General features: G+C 42.3%; 1 protein-coding gene and 1 long non-coding RNA gene across 4 annotated transcripts in view; one reads left to right on the top strand and one right to left on the bottom strand.

Annotated features, from left to right (window-relative positions):
• GRID1 (glutamate ionotropic receptor delta type subunit 1) overlaps positions 1-24,334 on the bottom strand; it is a 533,398-nt gene extending 509,064 nt beyond the window's left edge. For all 3 annotated transcript variants that reach the window (XM_032191106.1, XM_032191104.1, XM_032191105.1), the window contains exons 1-2: positions 24,050-24,334; positions 22,095-22,250 (exon numbers count right to left, since the gene is read on the bottom strand). In XM_032191106.1, coding sequence (XP_032046997.1) covers positions 22,095-22,250; positions 24,050-24,128 — 235 coding nt within the window. In that variant the 5' untranslated portion in view covers positions 24,129-24,334. The remainder of the gene's footprint in view (positions 1-22,094; positions 22,251-24,049) is intronic.
• Positions 24,335-24,584: 250 nt separating this feature from the next.
• On the top strand, positions 24,585-25,647 carry LOC116491414. The gene is made up of 2 exons (XR_004253482.1): positions 24,585-24,756; positions 24,898-25,647. It is a non-coding gene; the product is annotated as an uncharacterized LOC116491414 (long non-coding RNA).
• The last annotated feature ends 547 nt before the right edge of the window (positions 25,648-26,194 follow it).

Here is a 26,194-nt window from a genome sequence, read left to right as displayed (position 1 = left end):
CACTTAACTGTTGTTGTGCCCAAAATGTTCTTTCTACATTGTGTGAAATTCCAATCCTTGCTAAGGGAAGAGAATTCACCTGAGGAAGATCAGAATCCCATGCCTCCCTGTCACACACCAAAGACATTTTCATGAGCAAACTGGAGACTGTCAGCTTTTGAACCTACAGCTCTGTCCTGGTTTCATACTCAGCACTATAAACCCCATATGACAGCAAAAGTTCATTGTCTTCTTGGTTCAACAAATTGATTTCATGTTACCTCAAGTCATGAGAATAACTGAGTATTTCATGTTTACTTATAAAATCCACAAAACCAGGTTAACATGAAGTACCTTCCTTACTCTTTTGGAAAATAGGACATTGCCTTACCTTACTTCTCCAAAGCTAAGTTAATTTGACAAATCACTATTTTCCCACAGAAGGACAGATTCCAAAGCACCAGCCACCTCATGCTGAATAGCATGCAGAATGTCTTATTATTACATACATTTCTGAAGAGCTCGTCTCTCCATTGTGTCTGCAGATAACATATGCTGTTTAAAGATGAATAGTAGAAATGAAAGGGGAAACCATGGTGCTGGTGGGAAGCGAGAGCCAAGGCAGAGACTACAATGGAAGTCTTTTTGTGACTGCAGTGTTTGTTGCTGCAAACAATATAAGAATTCAGTGCTCATTTGAAGTGTATCCTTTTGAGTTCCAGCTGTGCTAATGTGCAGAGGGGGTGAGGGTGGGGGGATCTTAAGGGATGAGATGTTTCAGTTCTTCCACTGTAAATATGAAATAGAGCATAGATAGAAAGGAAGAAAGTACACATTCCAGGATACATAAAATCTGAAAGCACGACTGATGTAGAAAAGATGTGCATGCAATGTGCTTGAGACCTGGATGGTTCAGGTCAGTTTAAATGGATCATGCTCTGACTTCCCACATAACCACATTTACCTACATCCAGTCTAAGATAAAAAACATGGGCAAAACAGAAAGGTGTGGTGAAAGGGTTTCCACTCTGGGTGAGGTCCTCAGGTTTCTGCTGAGTGAAGAACACAAGGATTTTCTTCTGGCACAAAGACACTTTGCACTTTGGCCTCCGTCACCATTAGAAATGTGTACTTTTGCTTCCTTCTTCTTTTCACGTAAGTTTTCTGAAAGTACTAAGGAAAAGGACACTCTACATTGCAAATATTTTACAATTCTGTGGCTTCCCTAGTAGAAGAGAGAAGAGAAGGGATGTACGCAACTAAAGGCAGACTAGGAAAATGAAAGGGACAGATGAGAAAACAATAGTAAAGTCTGGTGTAGTAGTAATAAACCCAAAGCAGTGGGTGGGAGGAAGGAAACAGATGAGCCTGAAGAGAATCCTCTATGGCACAGGAATGAGAAATGACAAGGGAGGAAACAAGATTGAGAGGGGCCAGAGAGCCATCAATACATCTGGAAAGGGAACTTGTTTGGGGTGCAGTGATTTACAGAATACAAAGCAAGAGTTTTGAAAAAAAAAAAAAATGTTGTTCACACATTCAGAAAAGGAATAAAGTAGAAGAGATGATGTTATAAAGGAAAAAAAAAAAAATGATAACATGATGAAAAATAAATACATTTGCTTCCCAGGGCAGTAAAGTTGCAGAACATAATTAGATCTGAAGGGAGATAAACTCAACCTTCAAGGAAGATGGAAATGCATTCTGGCAGCTATCAAAGGTATGTAGCAAATGAAGATGAGTCTAAAAGGTAAACACAAATGGTGCAGTCTTTATTTATTTTCTTTTAGAAAATCACAGGCAGATATGAAGGGCCAAACCATGCCTTCAAGTAGCTCACTGAGGACACATGTAAAACAAGGGGAGCACAGAAAGAATTGGGAAAGATAACAGAAAATAATTTCAAGGCTTGAGGGACTTGGGCAGGGATTTTTCATCAAGTTACAGTATGTTGCCACTCTCGAGATTACAAAATAACAATCCTTTTTTCAATATCATAAAAATATCTTCCATGTAAGATCCTGCCTCCTCCAAAGAAAAAAATTCTTCTGAAAACATTGCAGCTGATCATGGGGAACTGAAGAAATGTCAGGAAAAAGAAGGTAAGACCAAAGGTATTTAATTAGAAAGCTAAGAGTTACTTTAAGCAAAAGTGATCCTCATTCAATGAAGTCCTGCTTTTTTTTTTTTTTTTTTTTTTTGTGATTAATCAACTAATTAAGTATTACTGATTGCCTTGTTTAAAACCTCAGACAACGTTGAAAACATTCTCAAAATAGTTAACTATTATACAGCCTAGTGGTTGCATCTTCGACAGAACCTTTTGTGTTTCCTATTCAGTTTGGTCACTCACAAGATGTGCTGTCAAGTTCTCTTTCAGATGGAAAATCAGACACCAGTGAGGAAGAGACACATAGGAACAAAAAGCTTTTGGTGCAAACCCATCAAAAGGCAATAAGAACATCCATTTCTGATACTATTGCATGTAACTGGGTCCACCCACCCAGACCCCAACATCTGAAAACATCTCTCAGGTCAAAATGGTGCAAGGCTTCTTCCTGACCTTTTATTCTAATGCAAATAGAGAAAAGAAAAACACTTCAAGTTCTTGTAGTGAAGGCAAGATATCTCTGAATAAAATACTTAAGAGCAAGCTGAATATTCTTATCAGAACTTGTTAATTAATTCTCACAATGCTCCTCACAAGTAGGTAGAGCAGATAGACTATATTATTACAGAGCAACCATATCAGTATCTATGCAGTGATAGGTGGTAAAATGGTCTAGAATGCTAAAATATTTCCATGCAAGAAAATACAGATTTAGCAGAAAGTGACTCCCTTTTTTCCTACTTCGAATAAAAACTAGGATTTTTAAACTCTGCTTGACAAGTCTGAAACTTGTAACCAAGCTGAACAATCACTGTGTTTGCATGTATCTATCTGCCTCTTTGAAAAATTCACACTTCAAGAAACTTTGACATTGCTAAAATGACAAAGACTACATGTGAAACAAGATGGTAATAGTATCACCTTGCCTTGCTGTGTTCATCTAAATCCCCCTTGACAAAAGCCCTTTTAGAGTCTTTCACACTGAACTGACACACAGCTATTATACAAAACACAAAGGTTTACATCAAGCTAAAACTTTAGTCTAAGCCAAGTTCTCCTTCTTTGCTATGTGATAGGCTATAGGTTTGGGGATTTTTTAACCAATTTCAGTCTTTAGGGGGTAAGTGAAGAAAAAAAAAAATAAAATCCTCTACGTTGCCATGCTTTTCCTTTTTATGAGATCTGACAGCCCCATGCAAGCAGCGATCTGTTCTTTTCAAGTATCTTTATGGAAACTCCTGGGAAGATTTCCCCTGGATAAGATGGCTTTGAGGGGCTGTAAATCAGACACACACTCCTGAGCCTTTCATGTCTCCAGGGATCTGGGTGAAGCAGCATTATCTCTCAAGACTATTTTGAATGGAAATCCACAGTGCCATCTCAAGAGCAGTTAAACAGCTCCATCACTGAGACGTCCCATTAGAAGTAAGAAGGATGACAGCTTCTCTGTTTCCCATGCTTTAAAAAGCATTCCCTAATCAAACATACAAAACAGGTACACAGCAGCCTTCAATATTCCTTTCTGAAACCTCCTAATTTTATTCTGAACCTCCAGCTCATCAGCTATTTCTGAATAGGAAATGTTCAGCATCAAAAAACTTAGGCTTGGAAAGGTAAATCCCAGCACCATAGCTACTTCTGTCAGGAAAACTATTTTCAACAGAAATATGCCTTCTTTCTGTTGCACTAAATCAAACAGGTCTGGTTTTGTAGGAAGTTACAAAACACACATTGTTATACAACAAAGCAATTCTTAATGGGATCCAACTCATGTTAAAGCTTGCGCAGAGTTGCTCCTCATTTGAGGCCATATTGAACGGGGAGGCACTATTCTGTGAGAAATAATGACACTGGGATGGCCTCTGAAGTACCTGATAGAAGACTTCAGTGCAAACGCAAACATAAGGTGGTACAGCAGCAAGTGCTGCAGGGGCTGCATTTCTCTGAAAGCCACTGCCCAGTGCAGTGCTGCAACCAGCCTGCCCTGACTGCAAGGATTCTGTGAAGAAATTCCTCTGCAGAATGGTCTTAGCATAAAACAAGACTATTCTATTAGGATTTTTTTTTTTTTTTTTTTTTTTTTTACATAAGGAAACATCTGCAACAGACGAACAGCACTTGCTTCAACTTAAAAAAAAAAAAAAAAAAAAAGTGAAACAAGGATTTTTTTCAACTGATGTTTCAAATTTCATTGAATGGGGTTTTAAAACAGGAATTGTATTTTATTTGCATTTCCTGTTTCTCATTTTCTCAGTAGATGATAAGAGAGCAAAGATGCCTACATGCCTTTTCAAAGCTCTGTTCTCATTTAGCTGCTGAGAGTGCTTAAAAACTAATGATGGATCTCTAATCTATTACAGAAAACATTCTGTGCTACATGTAGCCATTTTTGTGTATAAAAAAAAATTATAGGCTCAGAACTCTTATCTCCTGTATTTATGGTACTATCCAGTTACTACAGCTACAGTTCTGCCATCTCTCTTGCCAGATCTGTTTCTAGATTCACTGTCTAAAGCCATAGTAAATTAGTAAATGCAGTGTGCATTTTGGAATAAGCAGATCCTTTCTCTCTAAGGATATTCCTAAGAATGGATATCAAGACCCAGTTGTAAGGCTGGCATTACAGCCCGGAAGACCCTTGTAGGGAATTGTCTGTTTTCATTCTCCTAACACACATACTTGGCTAGCTTGGCTTACTTTTCTACAATAGTCATCTATCAGCTTAGGAAAACATCTGACATTGATCATAAATCTGCAAACAGGCTCTCCTTGAAAGAGCTAGACACTCCCAAGCCCTAATCAAGACTCCAGGAACTGTGAACTCCACTGATCAAACCCCTTAAATACCTCATTTCAGGAATTATTTGATAATCACTAGTAAAACAGGCAATGAATTTTAAAGCTATGTTTTCTATAATTTTTACAGTCAGATTTAATACCTACTTTGGGTTCCATAACAAGTCTTGCAATAGATGCTTTTGGGATTAATGAAGACAGTCAAGCAAATTTATTGCCTATTTCTTCTACAGGATATTGAATAATTTTCAACAAATAACTTGTCCAATATAGTCCTTTAGTGCCTGTGTTGAATAGCCTATACCAGACTGTAGTTCTTCATCTTAGAAATTAATCACTCCAAGTCTTTGCAAATCAGTCAAGTCCACTGCGACTCATCACTTAGCTGGAGGCAGTCACTCCGGTTACACTGTACTGTTTGTCTTTCCCTAGCCAGCTGAGCGTGCCATCACCTGTAAGATGATCGCCTGTATCTGAGTTAAAGGGGTGTAACTTTGAGAACACTCACCATTCCTTCAACTCTGTTCATCACACCAGTCCATTTTTACAATTATTTTCCTATTGGCCTTTTGGAAACATGGACTCAGTTCCCACACAGACAAAGCAGACAATGTATTTATCATAAGGACTGTTGAGCTAAGACAGCTCTCATCTCAGCAGTTTAGGCAGAATTGAATTTTGATGACACAAGGATAACAGGTTGTTTCTGGCTAAGTCCAGGCTGCTTTTTCCATAGGAAAGAAATATGAAAGGGCAAACCACAGGTGAAATCCCCGTGGTTCACTCAGGTGAGTGGAGCCTATTATTCCTGATGCCAGGTGTAGGAGAAGGGAAAACATGAGGAAGGGTGCTCCTTCGTTACTGCCAGCAACCGCTGCCATTTCACTTCCCAACCCTTCTTCTGGGGCAGCAGCAATAGCAGCAAGCCTTGCAGCACAGTCAAATTCATTACCAGAGCTAAAGCTGATGCTACTCTTTCAGTCCTAGAGATGTCTGCTTTGCATGTGCCTTGAGCTATCCTGCCTTGAGGCCCATGATGGGAGAAGTTCCTCCCATGTGCAGGTCTGCCTGTGAAAGGACTAGACTATCATGTCTCAGAAATACCTGCAAAAGATTACAAGTTACTTCAATATGTATATGCAATACACTGGTTTAATGGCTCTGTGGTGTAAGATGTCCACTCACTGAGGCTGAAGAGCCAAGCTAACTTAGAAGGAAAGAAAAAATGCATCCAAAAGCAGACTTTCATGTGTATGACAAGCTCTACTGTGCATGGCAGGGTAGAGGAGATAACACGTGCAACCTGTACCTGTGGGTCTCCTTGGGACTGGATCTGGTTCATTTTCACAGTACTTACACTGTATTGGTCACAGGTCAGCTCTAAATGCGTGTGAGACTGGAAAGCTTTTCTATAAATGAATTCTCAGCCTGCTCACAGAATTTAACTGTTATTTGGACAATTTAAAATCAAAGAGTGACCATGAGGTTATGTATATTCTAGAACCTCAACTTTAACAAGCTTGAGGATCAAACCAGGAAGAAGTTCAGAAGGTTAACAATGGTTATAAGGTTACTCATTCAGATCTCTCTGAACAGAATTAGAGCAGGTTGTGTTTCTTGTAATAAAATTCTATGAATTGAACAGTGCTACAGAAGCATTTAATTAATGTAATAAATTAGAGAGAGCAGTAAAACAGTATTGCATACAGTAATTTCTGGGAAAGATTTATTCATATTCCTGAAAAAAAAGTTCTTCAAAATCCTCACAGACATAATCCTTTCTAGTTTTTATTTTAAGGAAATGGCCTGAGTTATTTACAAAATCATCCAATATCTACTGTGTGCTATTAATGGCAGCAAGCATAATCAAAAGTTTACACAGGGTACACAGAAGGAAGAACTGCCTAGGAATTTGCTGCAATCAGTTCAAATGAGGTAGATGGGTAGGAAGATGCTATTCTTCTGATACAGTGAGTTAGTGCCAATATAGACTATGAATTTGAAGTAGTCAACAACATCGTTGAACAAGAAAGGTCCCGTTGTAGCATACTGCAATAACAGCAGAAAAACCCTTGAGAATTTTTCAGGCCTTCTTAGCCCAGAATGCTTTGACGAATGGTATAAACAGAGGATGAAATAATCACTCACTAGTTTACAAGCAGTGAAGTATAGCTGTTAAAGATTTCTAGTCCGCATTATGACAGTGGCACAGTCAGCTTGGCAAGCAGACCAATATCTGATCTTATGGTTGTTGGATGCCCCAAATTCCCATTTTCATTTTATTTCTCTGGGGTTCATACATCCAAGAACCTAGAGTTCTCCTCCTTCACGTTGTATTTCCCTACAGAAAACAACCTAGACTAGCAAGACCAAGGAACGTTTTCTAAATCCTATACCACTGGTTTCAGCCTGTGGTTCATAGACCAATCTGGACATTAAGAAAAAAAAAAGAAAATAAAAAAAGTCTGTTGTAAATTGGACTTAAATTATCACCCCCTTTCACTTTTCCAGAGGTATGGAAATTGAAAAAAACTTGAAAACAACTGGCATACAGTCATCCCAGTCTTCAGTAAAAGACCAAAGACCAGAACCACTATGTGACTCAAGAGGTGAACAGAGGAAACTCAGGCCACCATGCTGGCCCCAACAATATCAAGATATGTTATGTCAAATAGTTTGGACACTCCTAAGAAATGGATCACAATCCACACAACACAGAGTACAAATGAAATAAGTAACAGGTTCCTACTTCTATGGCCAAGGTCTAAAAATTCTTCACAGGTCAAATCTAGTTTAAGCCATTTCTGATTTAACCACACAAAGTTTAGTAATAACTGAATTAGCTAATCGGCATACCAGCCTAAGACACCAAACACATCATCACATCCTTTGGCCAGACTGGTGGTATTCAGTGTGATCAAAGTGTGCGAGTGAAGAGAAGGGAGGGAAGGAAATGAGATGAAACAGAAGACCATGTACCTGAGGCGATGTTTCAAGAGAAAGACACCTTCTTGGACCCTACAGATAGGTAAGAAGGAGGCATGAAGCAGTGATAACCCAGCATGAGCACTGGGAAGAGGAACTCCAATCCCAATGATGACTACAGAGATCAAGAACTTGTTTTACAGTGTAAAGTTTTACATTCATTATCCTTGCTGAGCAGAACTCAGCAAGCACATTAGAAACTACATTGACAACACCATTTCTCTTTAGCTAGCAATTCTCATTCTCCAGCAACCAGAGTTAGAGTCAAACTTGCACAGTTTAAACCCTCATGAGTATCCAGAACCATCCATACACCATCCAGATTGGATGACCTTCCTCTGTGTCAAGATAACTAATACCCTCAACAATTTTACTTATTTTTTCTGTAGAAAAAAAAATAAATAAAAAATATAGGTTTCCTGTAAAATCTCATCAAAAAGAGAATATAATTATAGGAAGAATGGAATAATCTTTTTTTTTAAGCCAATATATCCATCCTGAAACAACCTCCCATACACTACAGAATATTTCAAGCAATTTTATCAGCATTTAGGAACGAAAAAGGATGCCTTGAGGCCAGCCCTGTCAGCAAATATTTTCCATCTTCAGCTTAAATCTCAACATTATTCCAGATGAATGCATTGCAGACTTTTTTTAAGGGCAGTGAACAGTCTGTTATGTTGATGGCCACACTTTTCCCATGTGAGCCATTATTTGCAAACACCAGTACCCTGGAAAAAAAGTGACTAGCAATCTTCTGGAAAGAACACAGACACACTTCATACTAAAAACCTCTTAATAAGAAATTCAAAGGATGTTTTTAAAGTTAGATTTATGTAACCAAGACCAAAGTGCATCTGCATTTGTATCTATGTTCGTATCTCTTAGAAGACTTTCTGTCCAAAAGCTGAAATAACTTGACATAATTTTTAACATCAATATAGCCTCAATAGAAATATTAAAAGATAAAAGTTGCATAGTTCTCATATAAACAGACATTTGTTAAGAAGTTGTTTCATTTCCTCTCATGTGAATTTGAGCTTTAGAACAGCTTCCTCTGCTAATCTGCATTTTATCAACTGTGTCATAAGCTTTTCTATCAATTTCCAAGTAGTTTAATGACATTGTAATAACTCACTAACCTTGAAGGTCCTAGTTAAAATTCCAAGTTTCAAAGTGAACCCTAAGACCCATCATTATTTCCCAATTAATCTGATAATCTGAGCAGCTATTTGCAAATTTTATATTCAAAGTAACCCTGAAGAGATGGAGATAGATTTTTAAAAGGCAGAACTCTCTAAATCCTTGTATTTGTTTGTATTTTCTAAGTACAATACAACTGGCTAACAAAATAGTTGCGAACAAATTCCCAAAAACAAACATCTTTGTTTAAATGGCAAATTGGTACAAGCCTTTATTTTGCCTTAAGGCACTTTCCAGGGACACCAGACCCAACAGGGCTTTTCCAGCTGTCACTATGCTGTTTTCCATTCAAAGAAACTCTTCCTATTTCTTCAAGCTCAGAGAGATCCATCTTACCTTGTCAGTTCACCAAATTGTCCCAGGAAGTGAACTGAGCAATACAAGCATAAGCTTTTTTTCTGCCTGTCTCTTGACCATGTTGTGAGTGAGTTTAACTTGAATTTGACTAGGTAAAGTGTTGTGCATATGATAGATACTTTTCTCCAGGGCCTTGTACTTTGTTTTTTGGTCTCATGTTCACATGTTCTTTGGTCTCATGCACTGCATTTTATAGTGTATGAATTTTACAGTTAACTTACATTCTTTGCACAGGTTTTGTGCAAAGGTAAACTACACCCTTGGGCAACTGGCAGTGCTATTTCTGAAAAAAAAAAATATAATAATAAATAAAATAAAATAAAATAAAATAAAATAAAATAAAATAAAATAAAATAAAATAAAATAAAATAAAATAAAATAAAATAAACCCAACTTTATACATTATAGATCTGTCACAAGTTACAGACTATAACTTTACTGCTTTGAAAATGCAAAAGAACAACATTTTAAAGTACATTTTCTCCTTTTACATACAAAAGAGAGATCCAAAATAACCTTTCTCTATTAATTACCCTAAGTAACAGTTAATTCTTGTTTTTCTGAGAAAATAAATTTCAAAGAGAGCCAAAACATCACGATCAACACATCTTGTTCCAAGCCTTATTCATACAGCTTCCTATCAAACATACACCACTTCCAGTGACTCTGCACAACTGCCTGTAACTTCTTAGGCAAGAGACAAGATTGGTTTACAAATAATGTCCCTGCAGGCTGGCAGCAATAAAAAATTGATTAGCAAGATTAGCAAAATGTAGTTTGGAGCCCCATTGCCACCATGAGTGCAGGACATGAACTCCTGTCTTCAATTGCCAAACTTTATTTCTTAAATACCTGCAAGGGACTTTTCTGCTTGTTTAACTGCCTAAAGGACAACCTCTCATTGAAGAAAATCAACACAAGAAAGAAAACAAAAAGGCACAAAATTATGACAATACACAATCTGCCTTCTAGTTCACTAATATTTTATAAAGAATTTTTGACCAAACTGTCATTTTAACCTGAATGCAGTTAACTGCCAGCACTGTCAGAATGCCCTGCAGCAAATATAATGGACCACTGTTGTAATTTCTTCTTTACGTTCTTGATATTTTGTCATTCTTTTGAGTTACTGTGATGTTCTCGAGGAGCACCCCTGGCTTCTCTTTTATGTGTGTTCTCCATTTCCTTATGATGTTAGAGAAGCACACCTTTGAGGGTTAAAATCAAAAATAAAATTAAAAAGAGAAGAAGATTACATGTCATACCAGTGAAAGCAGGTTGAGAGAGATAATTCTGTAATACAGACCCTCGGCTCTCTGCAGCAGCTAACATAGAGGAAGCTGTCTGGAACTTAAAGGTTTCCCCTGGCACTCACTGAAAGGCAGCAAGTCTCCCATAGACACCATAGACACACATTTCATTTCCATAATGCAGTTCTGCTTCTTTTAATGTAAATGGACAAGACAAAACTTCAGTTTTCTCATGTAGATATCGTAACTATTTACAAACCTTATAATATGCCCTGAGAAACATCTGTGTACTGCTGCCAACAGATGTTGTCATCAAGATGATTAAAATGCAATGGAAATAGAATAATCCTGCAAATCATAAAAGGCATGTTGATAAAATCTATTGCATTGAGCAGTGGCAGGGAAGAGGGAAGTATGGGGGGAGCAATGTACTACCATACAAGAGAAGGCAGGTACAGAAAAGACATCAGAATTCAGAGAAAGAGTTTACATTTATAAACCTCACTAGGAACTAGAATGATGAATCTGCTGCTGTCCATACAAAACAGGGCACGGCACTGTTGGCTGCAAGTGAGAAGGCAGCTCTGAAAAGTACAAACACAGAGAGGAAAGTATATGCCTCACCAGCTAGGAGACTTTGAGAAACTGGAGTTTGGGTGAAGAACCCAAACTATAAAAACACCAGCAACAACTATACAGTACGTAACTTGGCAATAAGGCACACATAAAAAAAAAAAAAAAAAAAAAAAAGCAGACGACAGAAGGAAGAGCTCTTCAGCTCTTCCTGAGATAAATATTAGCTTATTGTAAATAAAATAAAATAAAATAAATAAAAAATAAAAAATGGAAGACAGAAAGAAAAATCTAATGAAAATTTGAGACCTAGGGTTGGAGATCTGATTCCAGAAGAATCAGGCTTCACTAGTCATTGCATTGCCTAGTTGACTCTGAGGTTGAACTGACATAATGTTTTATTTTTAATCGACATTGTAAAAGCAAAGAGGGCACACCATGGTCACAAAAATGTAAGCTGTCCTCAGCACATGACAAGGCGTTAAGCCTTTAGAAACCCATTTGTGAACCAGTCTTGCCACAGCAGCGGCACTGCCACGGGCAGAGAAGGGAAGAGGACTGCAGCCACCTGCTTTGAGAAGGCTGGCTCTAATCACGGTTGACAACAGCACTTCTGCTTGCCTGCACAACTGACTTTGTGAGTGCCTGTCCAGAGGCGAGGCAAGACCCCACTGGCTGCCAAAGCACCGTAACACATGTAATGGGTATGCTAACTTGTTGCTGAGGATACTGATTTTCTAAAAGTTTTGCTGCAAGATGTTCCTCCCAAGTGCTCCCCTGGAGTTACCATACACAGTCCCTTACATTTATCTATTTATTTATTTACTTATTTATTTTAAAGAAAAAAAAAATATCGAGGTATAGCTGAAATGTGAAATTACTTTTCACGTGGGTTGCACAACACTTTAATCTACTTACAGGCACAGTCACTTCAAGCAGCCCTCAGCAGGTGACTTTCTACAAGCAGAGATTCAGCTGACCTCAGCTTCTGCTGGACAAGATCCTTCCTCATTTTGCCCTGTGAACACACTTTGGAAATGCCTTTTCTTCTCTCAGGAAGGGAAATGCCTGCCTCTGCAGGCTGATTACTGGCTAACGGGGTAGCACCCCTGCCCTTCTGCAGCTTCTTTAAAAATCCAGATCCATACTTGTGCAAGCATCTTGCTAAGACCAGAGGGAGAGCAAGCCTTTTCCTTGGGTTGTGTTACTAAATCCAACCTATATCAAAATCACTGTTTCTTCCACTGTGACTAAAGTATTTCAGACAGACAGAAGCAAGATGAAAGAAAAGAAAAAGAAAGTTTCAGTAAAGAAGAAATAAACTTTAAGCAGGTAATTGCATTTTTCCTATTTTTTTTTTCTTGCACACTTCAACATCCTAGTCCTCTGTGTTTTGACCCTTGCCCACACCGCATCCTAAGTTCCTTTCCTCTGTCTCTCAGATAACTGATCTTGTTCCTCAAGTAGGAAATATCCTCAAGAACATAGAAAATTGGGAAAATGTTGGTCTTTGGATTAAAATACTGCTAGTATTCCATACAAAACAAAGTTTATTTTGTAACATAGCTTCCGTTAGAGTTCTAAAGCATTTTTTTAAATAAAAAATAACCTGAAGTTTTGCAAACACCAAAAATGACACCAAGAGTCTCTGTCTCCCATAAACAAATTCCACGTTCCCCCAAGCAAGTTTTACTTTTATCCAGGAGCTGAGAGGTTAGAAGAACAAAGAACAATAGAAATGCTTCTCTATATCAATACACAATTTCTGTTTTGAAAGTATAGCCATGCAGCAAGTAACTAGTATTTCCTAACTATCAAGTAATGGTATAGAGGAGAATCATTTACCTGCTGACAAAAGCAATTCTCATTAACTTTACAAACTTTCACTCACATGGAAAATCCTTTTTAGTCACATTTTAAATAAGAACAAGACAGATTGTTAATGCAATTTTGAGGATACTGAAAGTATTCTATCAGCACTGCTACTAGTTAAAATCTCAAAGACTCACGTAAGTAAGTTAAAAAGCACAGGACTAGGTGGTTGAACTGAGAAACAGGATACATAACGGAAGCTTGGACCAACTGACAGTTTTTTTGGTGTAAGCTTGTTTTATTTTTAAGTGAGCAAGTCATTGCTTAGATATTATTCTGTTGAATATAAGGGGGGAAAAAAATGTTTTCTTACTGTCCTTTTACTTCCTTTATGAAAGGTTGCTAGGGGAATGGTTCTTAGTAAGGACAAGCAGTAGGAACCCTGCTGTGTGTTTTAATGTAGCCAAACACCACTTGAAATTAATGCCTCTTCATTCTCCTTACCTTTAAATGTGAGCTATTAATGCTTTCCAATATTAATTCTAACTGCATATCTGAATATATAATAAAACAGGCAAAAGGAAAAAAAAAAATGGACAGGCACCAAGATGCCACAAGGGGGTCAAAAGAAAGGAACTTAAAGTCAGCAGGGCTTGTACAGACAGACTTTTTCTGATAATAAAAACCTTTCAGGCTATAAAAAGCACTTCAAGCCCACCAGCCTGAACACAGTTTCAAGCACAGCTAGCAGGTCTCCAAATTATAACTAAATGCAAGCTGTTAGGAAAAACATAAAAGAAACCTTTTAAACATATTTCTCATTTTAGATATTTATTGCCTTAATGTTATGTAAATGAAAGACACCTTGGCATATTAGCATATCATTATGATCTGCCTTTGAAAAGACTACAGATCCATATATGATATAAAATGAAGATCCCAAAATGTTGTATGCTATTTAACAGTCTCACTGCAAATTTGTCATGGAGTAGAACCCTAACAATTCAAGACCTACACCAAGGATCAGTGGTAGCTGGACCCGTCCTCAGCAAAGAGTGAGATAGAAAGGCTTTTCAGGTTGGCACCTAGATTTTAACATCAGAATTGACATACCTTTGCTTACAGTAGCCTGCATGTCTTGGATGTGCCCTGTATGTAAAATGTTTAATTCCTCGGTTTCAAATCTGGCTCTTCTCAGCAGGTTTACAAATGGGAAGAACTACATGTACATGTACTTCATGTAAGAAGAATCACTGCAAACTCCAGTACATCAGGGGAAAAAAAAAAAAAAAAAAAAAAAAGGTCAAAATGCATAATTGAACACATAATTGAACATGTGAGCCATTTTTCAAGCCAGGCCAAAGCATGAACTCAAATATCTGTAAATTATGGAAAAATTTCTTTCCAGAAAAGCAACAGCTGTGTGGGCCATTTCCACTCTGGCAAGGCACTTCCAGATAAAGACAGCTGTTAAAAAAAAAAAAAAGCGTAATGTCATATAATTATAAGACCTATACAGCAGTATGATTCCAACAATGCATTTTAATTAATTTTTTTCTGAGAGGCAAATTGAAAAAACACCTCTAAGCAACAGATGACAGCGACAAATAAATACACAGCAGGAATTCCCCTCTGAGGGAACTTATGAATAAAAGTAGGAAAAACATTCTGATCTTTGCCTAAAAAGCAAGGAAGACTTTGACAGTGATTCCTCTGAGATGGCAAAAAGTTCAGTCTGAAGAAACTTTTTCAGCCACAGTCTTACTGTGCTGAAGTCTTATATTCAGGCACTATTGTCGTTGTATAACTATGCTTTGTTTTCCTTCCAGTAAATAACTATGGTACACCACAAACATTTTAAATAAACATAATACCCCCTCTGTTCAAACAATTTGTAATTTTAACTCTTTTCATTGTATGGTTCAACCACACCATGATAAATCATGTCAAAATAACACATCGATTTCATTCTGCTAGGATCAAGACACAATTCAAAATGTAATAATTTGTCAGTCCTTTAATTGTCTGTATCTGGAAGACTCTGAACCTAGAAAAGATCAAGGTGTATTCCCTACTGGACACATTACAATTAAGTCTAGCAATTAAATTATTTGCACATGGTATATGTGCATGCATATATACTGCTTATATTTCACAATTTAGGACAATTTTCTTTACCCATTATTTTGACTAGATCAGGCTGAGGCAGTGTTGTACACTCATTTCACATTTCCAGATCCTCCTCCACAGTAATAACTGAGAAAATCTGCTTCAGACAAACAAAAGAACTCCAAAAATTATTTTCTTAAAAAAAAAAAAAAAAACACACAGAAAAAGAAAGAAAATCCTTAACCCTGAAATACATGTGCTAATATTTTTATGAATACTGCTTATTTCTGAGCTTTTGGGATAATTCCTAGCATGCAAGTTAATGATGTAGCATATTTTCTATAATGAAATCCTAGAATAAGAGACTCAACTGCGGCTCCTTGATAAATGAGAAGGATTGGCAGCAGGATCAGTGGAGAAAACCATTAGGTACTGAAAAAGAATTGTTGCCTAACCTGCAGCTGCTCTTTTGCACAAAACCCTTGAAATAGATGGGTGGCCCACACCTGTTGTGGAAATAAAGGTGTTAGCTAGTCTGCATATTAGAAGAGAGAGAAGAAATGAGCTTAGACAGCTATGCAGATGGAGGTAGTAAAATGGTATTTCAGACAAAATTAAACCCCTTCAATTGCAAAGCATGCAGCCACCCAAGGACTTCCTGCCATCCCACAGCAAGAAGCGTCTGGGACCTGAGCCCTGCACCCTTTCATCACCTCTGGGGCAGGACCCTGGGCTCAGAACAGGTCCCACCCACACTGCCACTGTTTCCAGGACACCCATTCCCCTTTCTACCTTGAGATGCTAAGCTGGGAAACACAGCTCCTCCTTCATCCCCTGACCTCTCGCCTCCTGCTGCACTTCGATGTAGGGCACTGTCTGGAGCTCGCTCGCCAGGCAGCTCAGACCCAGCCCAAAATAATGTGAACCTCTCCAAAAGCAGAGAGTACGGCTGCGATGGAATTAACCTCCTTACATCCCAGTGAAGGTAGGAAAAAAAAAAAAAAGGCAATAAAAAGCAATAGCAGGGATGCATTTCAGAGGCAATGCCTCCCAAAATACAAAATATTTTGCACCTGCATTTTAACTCTGACCAGAACCTGAGTAACACACAGAAAGAAACAACAAAATAAATGCATATTTGGATTTTTGCCAACAGCTTGCCTACATCCTCAGCACCAAATAGACTCCTTTATGGGCTATTGGCTTCTTTCCTTCCTACTGAAGATATCTGCAGGTTCTTGCTTTCAGCATAACAAAACCACAAGAATCTCAAGAGACAGACATTTTAATTTGCTGGAATTTTAACTCTCTGGAACACCCTGGTTCACAATACACTGAGCTATGCAACTACAGAGCATAAAAACACAAGCACAATGATATAACAGTGTCACAGATGTCTTCACTGTGGCAGTCCTTAACAAGTCTTGGTTTGGTCTCAAAGGGCACAAGGAGGTAAAACTGTTAAGCTCATTCACCCCTCTGAGCAACAGCTTTTAACTGCAGCAGACTAGTAGAAAAAATGTGTAGTTACACAGCAAAGCCTCCCCGACCAGGGGAGGGATCCCCTACATGAACTCTTCCTTGGTGGCTTTCAAAAAGTGTTGAAAGCTCAGATTAAAACTAGAAAAAAAAATGTATATAACAATATGTTCTTTCTGGAGAGATCAGAGTTCAACTGTCAAAAACTTCTAAACAAGACACCATGTCCTGATGAAAACAGTGTGAAATCTGTGTTCAGGCAAGCTGTGGAAGAAGAGCAGCTAAAGGTAACTTTATGTGACAGTGAAGGACTTGAGAGAAACCACGGGAGGAAAAACTAATAGACAGTATATTGATATAAACCAATCCTTTGTTATTCTGGTCAAAAGAGAACTTATTTTTATGTTTTATGTTTAAAATGTAGGTCCAACCTATGACACTTCTTCTAGCTAGGTAACAAATTCCCCAATTCATTGCAGTCAATCAATAAATCATGGATTAAAATAAAATAATAATAAGAGTAGTAATAATTACATATGTAATATTTTATTAATTTTTTACCAGATTGTTTCTGTTTGTATTTGTCGTGTTTTTCTTTTTCTCTCTACTCATCCATTCTGGTATTAAAACATCCTGACTCTAAAAACTACAGCCTTCACTGCTGGGTCATGTGAAACCCTAGCTCAGCCAAACAAAATGCCTTGCCCTGCATTTACACAAATGCCTATTTGACACAGCTTTAAAAAGGGTTGGATCTGGGCTCACCCGAGGGCAAGGGGAGTGTTATCATCATGACTGATGGCTATCTTCTCACAGCAGCTGTGAAAAGAGGTCTTCCTCTTCTATATTTAATAGCCACTCAAGTTTAAATTCTCCCAGCAGAGAAAATAGCCCTTTAATTGAAGCCTGAACTCTATATTTCACTAAAATCAGGACACAACTTCTGACCTGCCTGTTTGGTTCTAGTCAGGGTCACCTGCACTAAATCTGCATTAAGTCTTGTATTTGCAAAACGAACTATGTGCAAAAATCCCAATATACGTGCACCCATGTAAGTATACAGTTACTCTGCTCCTCCATGGTTCCCTACTACCAGGCAACACACATATGACCAGTACACCTCTGCATGGGATTTTAGCCTGGCAAATAAATGCAAGAATAGCAATGGAGCCAACAAGCCCCATTCTCCAGTTGTCTTGTTCACCTTACTTATCCCCACTCTGATCAGCTTATGCCTTCTCAACAAATAGAACTGTTAGAAAGCAACCATGGTAGTAACTTGAAATTTATGTGCTGAGCCAAGACAGTTTCTAGAACTCTGCCAAGCACATATCATTCCTGAGTCCTATACACTATAAGAGATGAGATTCACTCAATGGTGTACAAGAGACATCCAAAAAATCTGCAACTCTGGGTAGCTCTGAAACCACAGCAGCATACATGGGATTGACAATAAACCCATTTATGGAACCCCATTCTTGCTCTCAAATCACATTCTGATTTTCCAAATTTGTTCTGGTTTCCAGAGCTGACAGCTTTTTAACATCAACAAGCATACATACAAGGCTGCTCAAATTAGAAACAATTCATTTGAAATTGCTATGCAGAGAGAACAGCAAGTTTCAGCTCCAGGAAAGCTCCATAGATGTGTAAGCATCATTCACTGAGAAACAGGGTTTTAAACAGTTTCTGAATTACTATTTCCCTGGGATCTCCTTCTCCAAAGAGCACTAAGAAAGTTAAGTATTAACTTTCCTGTGCCCCAGTTTTGACCTACTGCTGACTATTCCCCCTTCAAAAGTGACATCTTAAAAGCTTACACATTAGACTTGTTTGGTTTTTAGTTTAAACGTACCATCACGTTTTCAAGCCCAGCTGGAAACTTGTTTGCCACCCATACGTCACACGCAAAGTGACTTTTCAACACCAATGGCAGGCTCAAAATTCCCAATTTGAATCAAAAGCTCTGAGGTGTTTCTCATACCTTTGAGCTTATTTGAGTGCTTGAATCACAAAAAGGTTACCACACTACTAGGTTAAATACACACCACACACAAACAAGCACTTACTATTTCCTTTCCTATCATTGGAAATTGAGCACATAGCTCCTTTGGAAGCTAGGATATAATTTAACATCATGTTTGTGATTTCAGCTGATTTCCTTAAAATTGTATGAAAAGAACAATGATTCCCCATGTATATTTTCTCCTGTGACAGCCAGTGAAAAAAACAATTTATCCCTTCAGTAATTGCCGCATGTATAAAAGCAATATAAGACAAAATGCAATGACTGCTCATAAGCACAAACAGACAACAAAGTCCAATTTTATGAATACACCAGGGTCTGTTTGTTCTTTACTGTCACATCCCTTGCCTCTGGAATTCCTTCCATACACTTGCCACACTCTGCTATAAAACATGAGTTTGATGGAGCCAAAATAATCTTTTTACCTATCAGCACATCTGGATTTTTTTTTTGCAATATGTGGTGAAATAAAAGACAAAGATGGAACACAATTACAATGTTTGCTAATTACTATTCTCTGGTACCCTACACAACCATTATTATCACGAGCATCCAACAACTCTTTGAAGAAAAAGGGCCTCTGATTTATTTCCCTACTGCAGTCACCAGAAACTATCAGAATAGTGCCCTCTTCTCTCAAAGCGAACTCCCTAGAGCCCTTATATTCAAAATCCTATTTCATTTCACCATACCTTCCATCACCAAAAACTACTCCATTTACAAAAGGCAAATTAGTTTCTGTTTGGCCTTTAGTTCCACAAACGCACAGCTCCTGTTGAGAAAACCCAACAGGCACTGCTTTTCCATGCTTCCTACCCATGCAGAAGTTCTCCAATGGCACAAGGAAGGTCAGGTCAAACACGTGCTAATAACTATCACCATCCATAACTAAAGCCTTATTACTGTGTAATAGACCTTGTTACACAGAGAAATGACTTTTCATAGTTCCACCAGCATGGTATCATTGAAACAAAGGTCCTTTGCTTGCAACGCTTTTTAAAAAGGGCTTAAGGAATAGTTCACAATGTCCTTTCATAAAATTGTGTAAAAGATTATTCAAATAAAAACAATATTTGTGGTTTGATTTACTGTGTGTACTATTCTGGCAGTAGTGTCATAGCAGTCTATTTTTATTTCTAGATTGTTTTTTTACTATAAGAAGTTCCATCGCTATGAAACTAATGCTTGCAACATTGATTTCCATGGCACTGCTTAGAAAGACTGCAGAAGAATAATGTGGATGTCAGGGCATTTTACGTAGCAGCAGCAACATTCTGCAAGCAGTGTGGGCAGAGGATTTGCTCCAGGATATTTCGACTGCTATCTGCAATATTCTACCAAAATGAGCAGGGAACCAGTACAGTAAGATACAAGGAGATTCTGAATAGTCAGAATGACACCAAGTAACACTCGGCAGAGCAACTTTGCACGGTAAGAATAGCCCAGAAACTCCTGTGTCCCATGTATCATTCTGTCAGCATGTTGTATAACGGTTTCAAAAGTAGGAAATTAAATCTTAAAAAGAGAGAGAGAGAGAGAAAGAGAGAGACCAGACCTGAACTGACAAAGCAAGTCAGGAAATTGAGCAAAGGCTGACACTCTTCTCTTAGCTCTCCCACAGCGGCAAGGTTCTTACTCGCAGATAGTATCATTACGTAGCTCTCCCAGAAGAAGACACCTTGATATGCCTTAATTAAGTAGTGACAAAGGACAATTTCTCTTTGGAACTGTGAGCATTCATTGATCACTTCCTTAATTCTCCAGCATGTGATCACACCATCAAACAGCAATTCTAAATGCAATGGACACGTGAGCCCTGAAAGAGCATCTTGGAAAGGGTAGGAGGAAACACCTTTATTTACATATACTCAGGTAGCACAAACACTCTGTATCAAATAGATTAAAAAGCTGACCAGAATCCTTTCTGTGGCTTCAGCATGGATTTTCAAGATACCTTTGAAGGTAGTCTTCTTAAATGCAATATGAATCTTCAAGAATAGTAAAAGAGAGCAACAGCAACAACAAAATACTACTAGACCAAGAAGAATCCTCCAGCTGGTTGTTCTCTTCTGCTCAACAAAACTGAGCAAAGGTACTCTGTCCACAAGAATGTCAGCTCAGATCCCAGGGCGCTCAGAATAGTTTTATAAAGTTTTACTTCTGACAAGAGACATTGTTGAAAGCAATTGTTCAGCCAGCCAACTGCTGTCACTTCCATGAATTTGAATAAGCTCCAATACAGGACACTGAGCTTTTGCACATGTAGGAAGATGCCATTGTTCTGAGTTAATCTTTGCCAATAAATCAACACCGCCATTATTTAGAGATTTTTATTTTCCTCTGGTGTGTGACTGTGTGGGTGGGGTTTTGTTTTAAAGTCCCCTTCTTCCATTTTCATAAAGCTTATTTTTTGTACCTCCTTGCAAAGCTTTCAGAGCAGTAGGAGGAATCCCATTTATAATGGGATCAGACCCATTAAAAGGTAAATATTGCTGTTTCTCCTGAATGTGCGTATTAAATAGCACCTAACTGGGGGAAAGAATGTAGCAGAAGAATTTGTTTGGAGTTCATGAAAATTAACATTTGGTGCAATTTTGTATCCATAATTTGCATGTACACAACTTACATATAAATACATATGGATTAATGCAAATTTTCATAAGGGAAAGATTCACTCTGTGTTCTGCAAAAGTAGGGGCAAGGCTGGCGATGAATCATTTTTTTTTTTAAATATTCTAGTCTGGGTATATAAATAGCTCTCTGTTTCTAGAATAATTACTACTGAAAAACACAGCTTCTGAAATAACATAGGCCATAATTAACCTTGGCTTCATTAAATCACAAATAATATATTTTTCAAGTCTTATTTGTAAAGGCAAGCTGATTAATTTAAACGTTTCCCTTTGGAGGAGGAGAGAAAAAAAAATCTAATCGAAATGATTTACCTACGTTGCTACTTGTCAGATCTTGTAAACTGTGGCAGGTTTTCAGCCGGCGACTTGGCTACCCCGGCCTCCCCTCGCCCCCCGGCAGGGAGCTCCTGTCTCGGGAAGCACCGGCCTCTGTTTTCCCGGGAAGGGAGACCACTCAGGAGCCCCCCACCGGGCCGAGCCGCTCCTCTGCCCGGCTTTTCTCCCTCGGCCACGGAGAGCAGGGGGTCTTGCGGGCTCGGAAGCGGCACGGAACCCCCGGCCCCGCCGGCTCCCCCGCGGCTGCTCCCCCCAGCCCGGCTGCCCCGGCACGGCACGGCTCGGCACGGCGCCGCAGAAGCGCGCCATCCCTCCCGTTTCCTTGTAAGACAGCGCCGACACCCGACAGAAGAAAAGTTTCCAGGCGAGCGCCAGGAGCGGGCCGGGGCTGCCGGCAGCGCCGAGACTCGCTCCCGGCGCACGGGCGGGTGCCACCCGGGGCTCACCTTCCTGCACCGCATGGAAGGGGTTGTTGGCCTCGATGAGCTTGATGGAGTAGGTGATCTTCTCGCTCTGGAGGATGTCGTCATTGAGGTTCAGATCCGACACCGCCTGCTTGAACACCTCGTCGTCCTTGGCAGCATTGCCTTCAAAAATGGCACCTGCGGGGAGGAAGGAGGCAGAGGCGGTGAGGGCGCTGCCCGCCGCCCCGGAGCCCCCCGTCGGGCCGGGCAGGGGGCTTGGGACCCGCACCGCCGGCAGGGGGGCGGCCCTGGGATTGAGACCAACTTTCTGCTCCCCGCCTGCTGCCTGCGGGCAGCGCTGCTATTCGGAGGGTCGCGCCCACGCGAAGGCGAAACCGGGCTTTGCGTCCCGTAACCTGCAAGCTGCCATTTGGCCGTCCTGTCTATGCCGTTGGCGCGGAAGCAGCTGGCGATGGGCGTTATGTAAGATGCCCCGTCTGCCCAGCGGCTGTGTGCGCGCACCGGCTCTGCCGCCCTGCCCTGCGGAGCGGTAGCTGACCTGCGGGGCTGGCAGTGGGAACAAAACGTGCCGTCCCCGGCCGGGGCAGCGCTGCTGATTCACGCCTCGCGTGCCCGGGCCGCTGAAGTTTGCTTTGGGGGGGGGAAGCTGCGGTGACACCGTGCCCCGCGGGAAGAGCGGGGCCGAGGGGCAGAGCCACGAGGACCCCCCCTGCTCGGACTCGGCGCTTCCCCAGGGCTCTTCCCAACCCCGGGGGGGCGCCCCGGGGCCGGATTCCCCCCGCTGCGGCCGGGGCTGCCCCTGGCTGCCTAACGGCTCCGCAATGCCGTCTGCCTGGGCTGCGCCCCCGGGCTCCCGAGGCGAGAGGCGCAGACCAGAGCCTCCTCCGCCGGCCCCGGGGCTGCTGCCCGCCGGTAACAGCATCACGGGGCCGCCCCCGGTCGCCCCTTCTCCGCCCCGGGTCTCTCCTCCCGTCCCCTCGGAGCAACCCTCGCCAGGACCGCTCCCGGCCCGGCCGCCTCCTCCTTCCTTCCTTCTTTTTTTTTTTTTTTTTTTAAAATATATATATATATTTTAATTCTCCCACCCTCCCTAAAGGGCTGGTGGAATGACGGTTTTTCCTTCCCCGGCTGTTCTCCCGTCTCCTCCTCTATCACAGGCTTCCACAAGTGATGCTCTCCCCCCTCTCCGCCCCTAACCAGCCTCATCTCCTTCCTGCCGGTACCTTTCAACGCCAGCCAAAAGGTGACTGCAGAGCCTCGCCTCTGCTTGCCAGGCTTCCCGCGGACATTACCGTGCCTCGCTCCCAGAAGCCATGAAAGTTCACAGCAGCCTTTCCTTTGCCTCTTCTTCACCCCTCTCTCTTCCTCCCATGGCCGATCCAGCCTTCCTGCTGCCCGAGGGTTTTAAGGAGCTCTTCTTCAGACCCCAACAGTTGCGCGCACAGACACAGACACAGACGCACACGCACGGAGCCGCTGCAAACCTCGCCTCTCTAACCCTTTCCCAGCCAAGTTCTCCCCCCGCATTCCGGCTCGGCTGACACCTGCTATGACAGGGGATGCGAGCCAAGGGCTCATCTCCCCGAAAGTTTTCCCTACGAGCACGTTCAGACGATGCCTCTCTCCTGCCCGCTTTTGGGGCCGGCTGGCTGTTTTCGGCGGCGGGGATGCGGCGGGGGAGCAGAAAGCCTTCCCCACCCAAACAGGTCCGGGCACGGGGCTCTCCGACCACATGGGAGACCGCAGCGGCAGCCCCGGCGGTCCCCGCCCCGCAGCCCGGCCCGGCACAGCCCGCATTTCGCCCCTAACTTTGCAATCGGGGGGATTCGGCTGCCTTTCCCCCTTCCCTCCTCCGGTCTCTCTGTGGAGTTGGGCTCAGCCGCTGCCCGTCGCGTTCCGGCGGTGAACGAGGCGATGCCTCCGTTTATTTATCTGCCGCGTCCCTCCTTCCCCCCCGCCTGCACTCCCTTTCTTACCGATGTGGATGATGGAGTCCGCCCGCACCGAAACGCACTGAAATATCCAGGGGAAAAGCCAGAGCATCAACACTTCCATTTCCAGCCTCTTGCACAGCACATCAGCACGGGTTTAGTGGAGAGGCAGACGGGGGAAAAGAAGAGAAAACGAGCAAGGGCAGGTGGAGCGAGGCGGCGGGGGGGAAGATACCCTGACACCCCCCTGGAAAAAATAAAAATAAAAAATCCCAAATTCCCACGGAGGATTTTCCAAGACTGAGGAAAACGGGTGATGGGGAGAGAGGAGGGAAGACTGGGAAAAAAAAAAAAAAAAAAAAACGGGGGCCAAAAAAACGCACGGCGGTAGATCCGGGGTTGGCAGGCGGCGCGCCGGAGCCTCCAGCGCTCGGTGTGTGTGTGCCGGGGCGCCGGCAGCCCGCGAACTGCGGAGCGCCCCCCCCGCCGCCGCCGCCGCCGCCCGCCCGCCCCCCGCGCCACGTGACTGCGGAGCTCGGGGCCGCCGGGGCACGGCAAGGCGGCGGCGGGCAGCGGGCACCGCGCGGCTCCGGGGGGAGCCGGGGCCGGGGAAGGGCCGCGCTGCGCCTGCCCCGGTGGCGGGGCTCCCGGCGCCCGGAGGAGAGGAGGGTGGGAGGCGGTCCCGCGGGGCCGCCGCCCGGAGGATGCCCAGTGCCCTGCCCCGGTGCCGGTCCCGGTGTGACACCCCGCAGGTAAGGGTACGGGGCCGTGCCCGCTGCCGCTCGCCCGACTTGGCCACCTGCAACCAGGTGGGAGCGCGGGGCTGCCCCCTGCGCTGGGGGCCGGGGGTATGGGGGCGCAGTAAACCCGCTTCGTGTTTTGTTTTGTTCCAGATTTCAGTGAAATCTAATTCAGAAATTGGACATGCTCGCGCTCAGAAGACTAATTCATCCCCTAAAACAAACGCATCAGTGATTGCAGGCACCCAAACGTGACGAGCGTCTCAATACGCCGCGGAGCCAGAGAAAACAAATTCATTCAGGAGCCCGAAACGTAATTAAAACTACTGCCAAGAAAACCCGGCGAGGGCAGGATGGCACCGAGATCAGCGAGCGGCGGCACGGCGCGCTGTAGCGGCGCGGACACCCGGCCAGCGGCAGCGCGGGGACGCCGCCAGGCAGAGCGGGCCCCGCAGCACCCCGCCGCCTCGCAGCCCCGAGCCCGCTGCTAAGGCGCTGCCCCCGATCCCCGATCCCACGTCCCCGATCCTGCATCTGCAGCGCACTCCTGCCACCAGCAGCCGGCTCCGCGCTCCTTCCCGGGGTGAGTTCCCTGCGGGCAGGATCACCGCGCTGAGCCCTGCCTAACCCAGGCGCGGTGCGGCAAAAGCGCTTCGTGCTCAGGGGCAGCGGCTTCGGAGGAGCTGCACCGCCGCCGGGGGGGGGCGTGCAAGGGGAGCGGGGTGCGAGGAGGAGGCTGCAGCGGCGGTGATGCCAACACGGATCCCTGTTGATCCTCATGCGTCAACAGGCACCCGTTCGGGGTAGTCACCGGCACGGCTTTTGAACCGGGAAAAGTGGGGGGTAAATGTACAAGGAGACGCACTTTGTAAAAATAAATCGCTTGTTAACTGCTCTTACTTACAGTCCTTGTCTTAAATATGCAATTGCACACCGATCAATGCAGCATGATTAAATACCGTATGCCATATTTCATGTAATAAAAACACTTAATCCAGATAATTGGCTTCTGAGACAAAGATCAATAGAAATGTTCCTTATTTGACTACGTTAGCAAGTCAAAATTAATTCTAATTTACATTTGCTTCAAATCAATACGCACTTAGTGACTTACACAGGCTCTTTAAAAAGTTAAACACCTGTATTGACCACCGTCATATATATGTCAGTAACAAGTACATGTGTGGGAATTACGTGGGGCAGAGGGGACGTGTTGCCACACAGCCAATTTCTGATTTCCACAGAGGAAAGGAGGCTAAATTTATGTGCGTTTGAAAAGTGCATTGGGATCCTGGCCAGGAACCTGCAGAAACACACAGCTATTAACCCTGCAATTTATACAGGCATCCAAATCCCAGCCCAAATACTCCAAGCACTTGGGAGCAGGCTGCCTCTTCAGTTTGCACAGTGAGACCTTGACCTCAGCTGGAAGTCCTCTGGCTGCTATTTT

Source organism: Aythya fuligula, chromosome 7 (assembly GCF_009819795.1).
Source record: "Aythya fuligula isolate bAytFul2 chromosome 7, bAytFul2.pri, whole genome shotgun sequence".
Classification (NCBI taxonomy): domain Eukaryota; kingdom Metazoa; phylum Chordata; class Aves; order Anseriformes; family Anatidae; genus Aythya; species Aythya fuligula.
The sequence above is the reverse complement of the archived record's forward strand: the minus strand, read 5'-3'. Positions and strand labels throughout refer to the sequence as shown.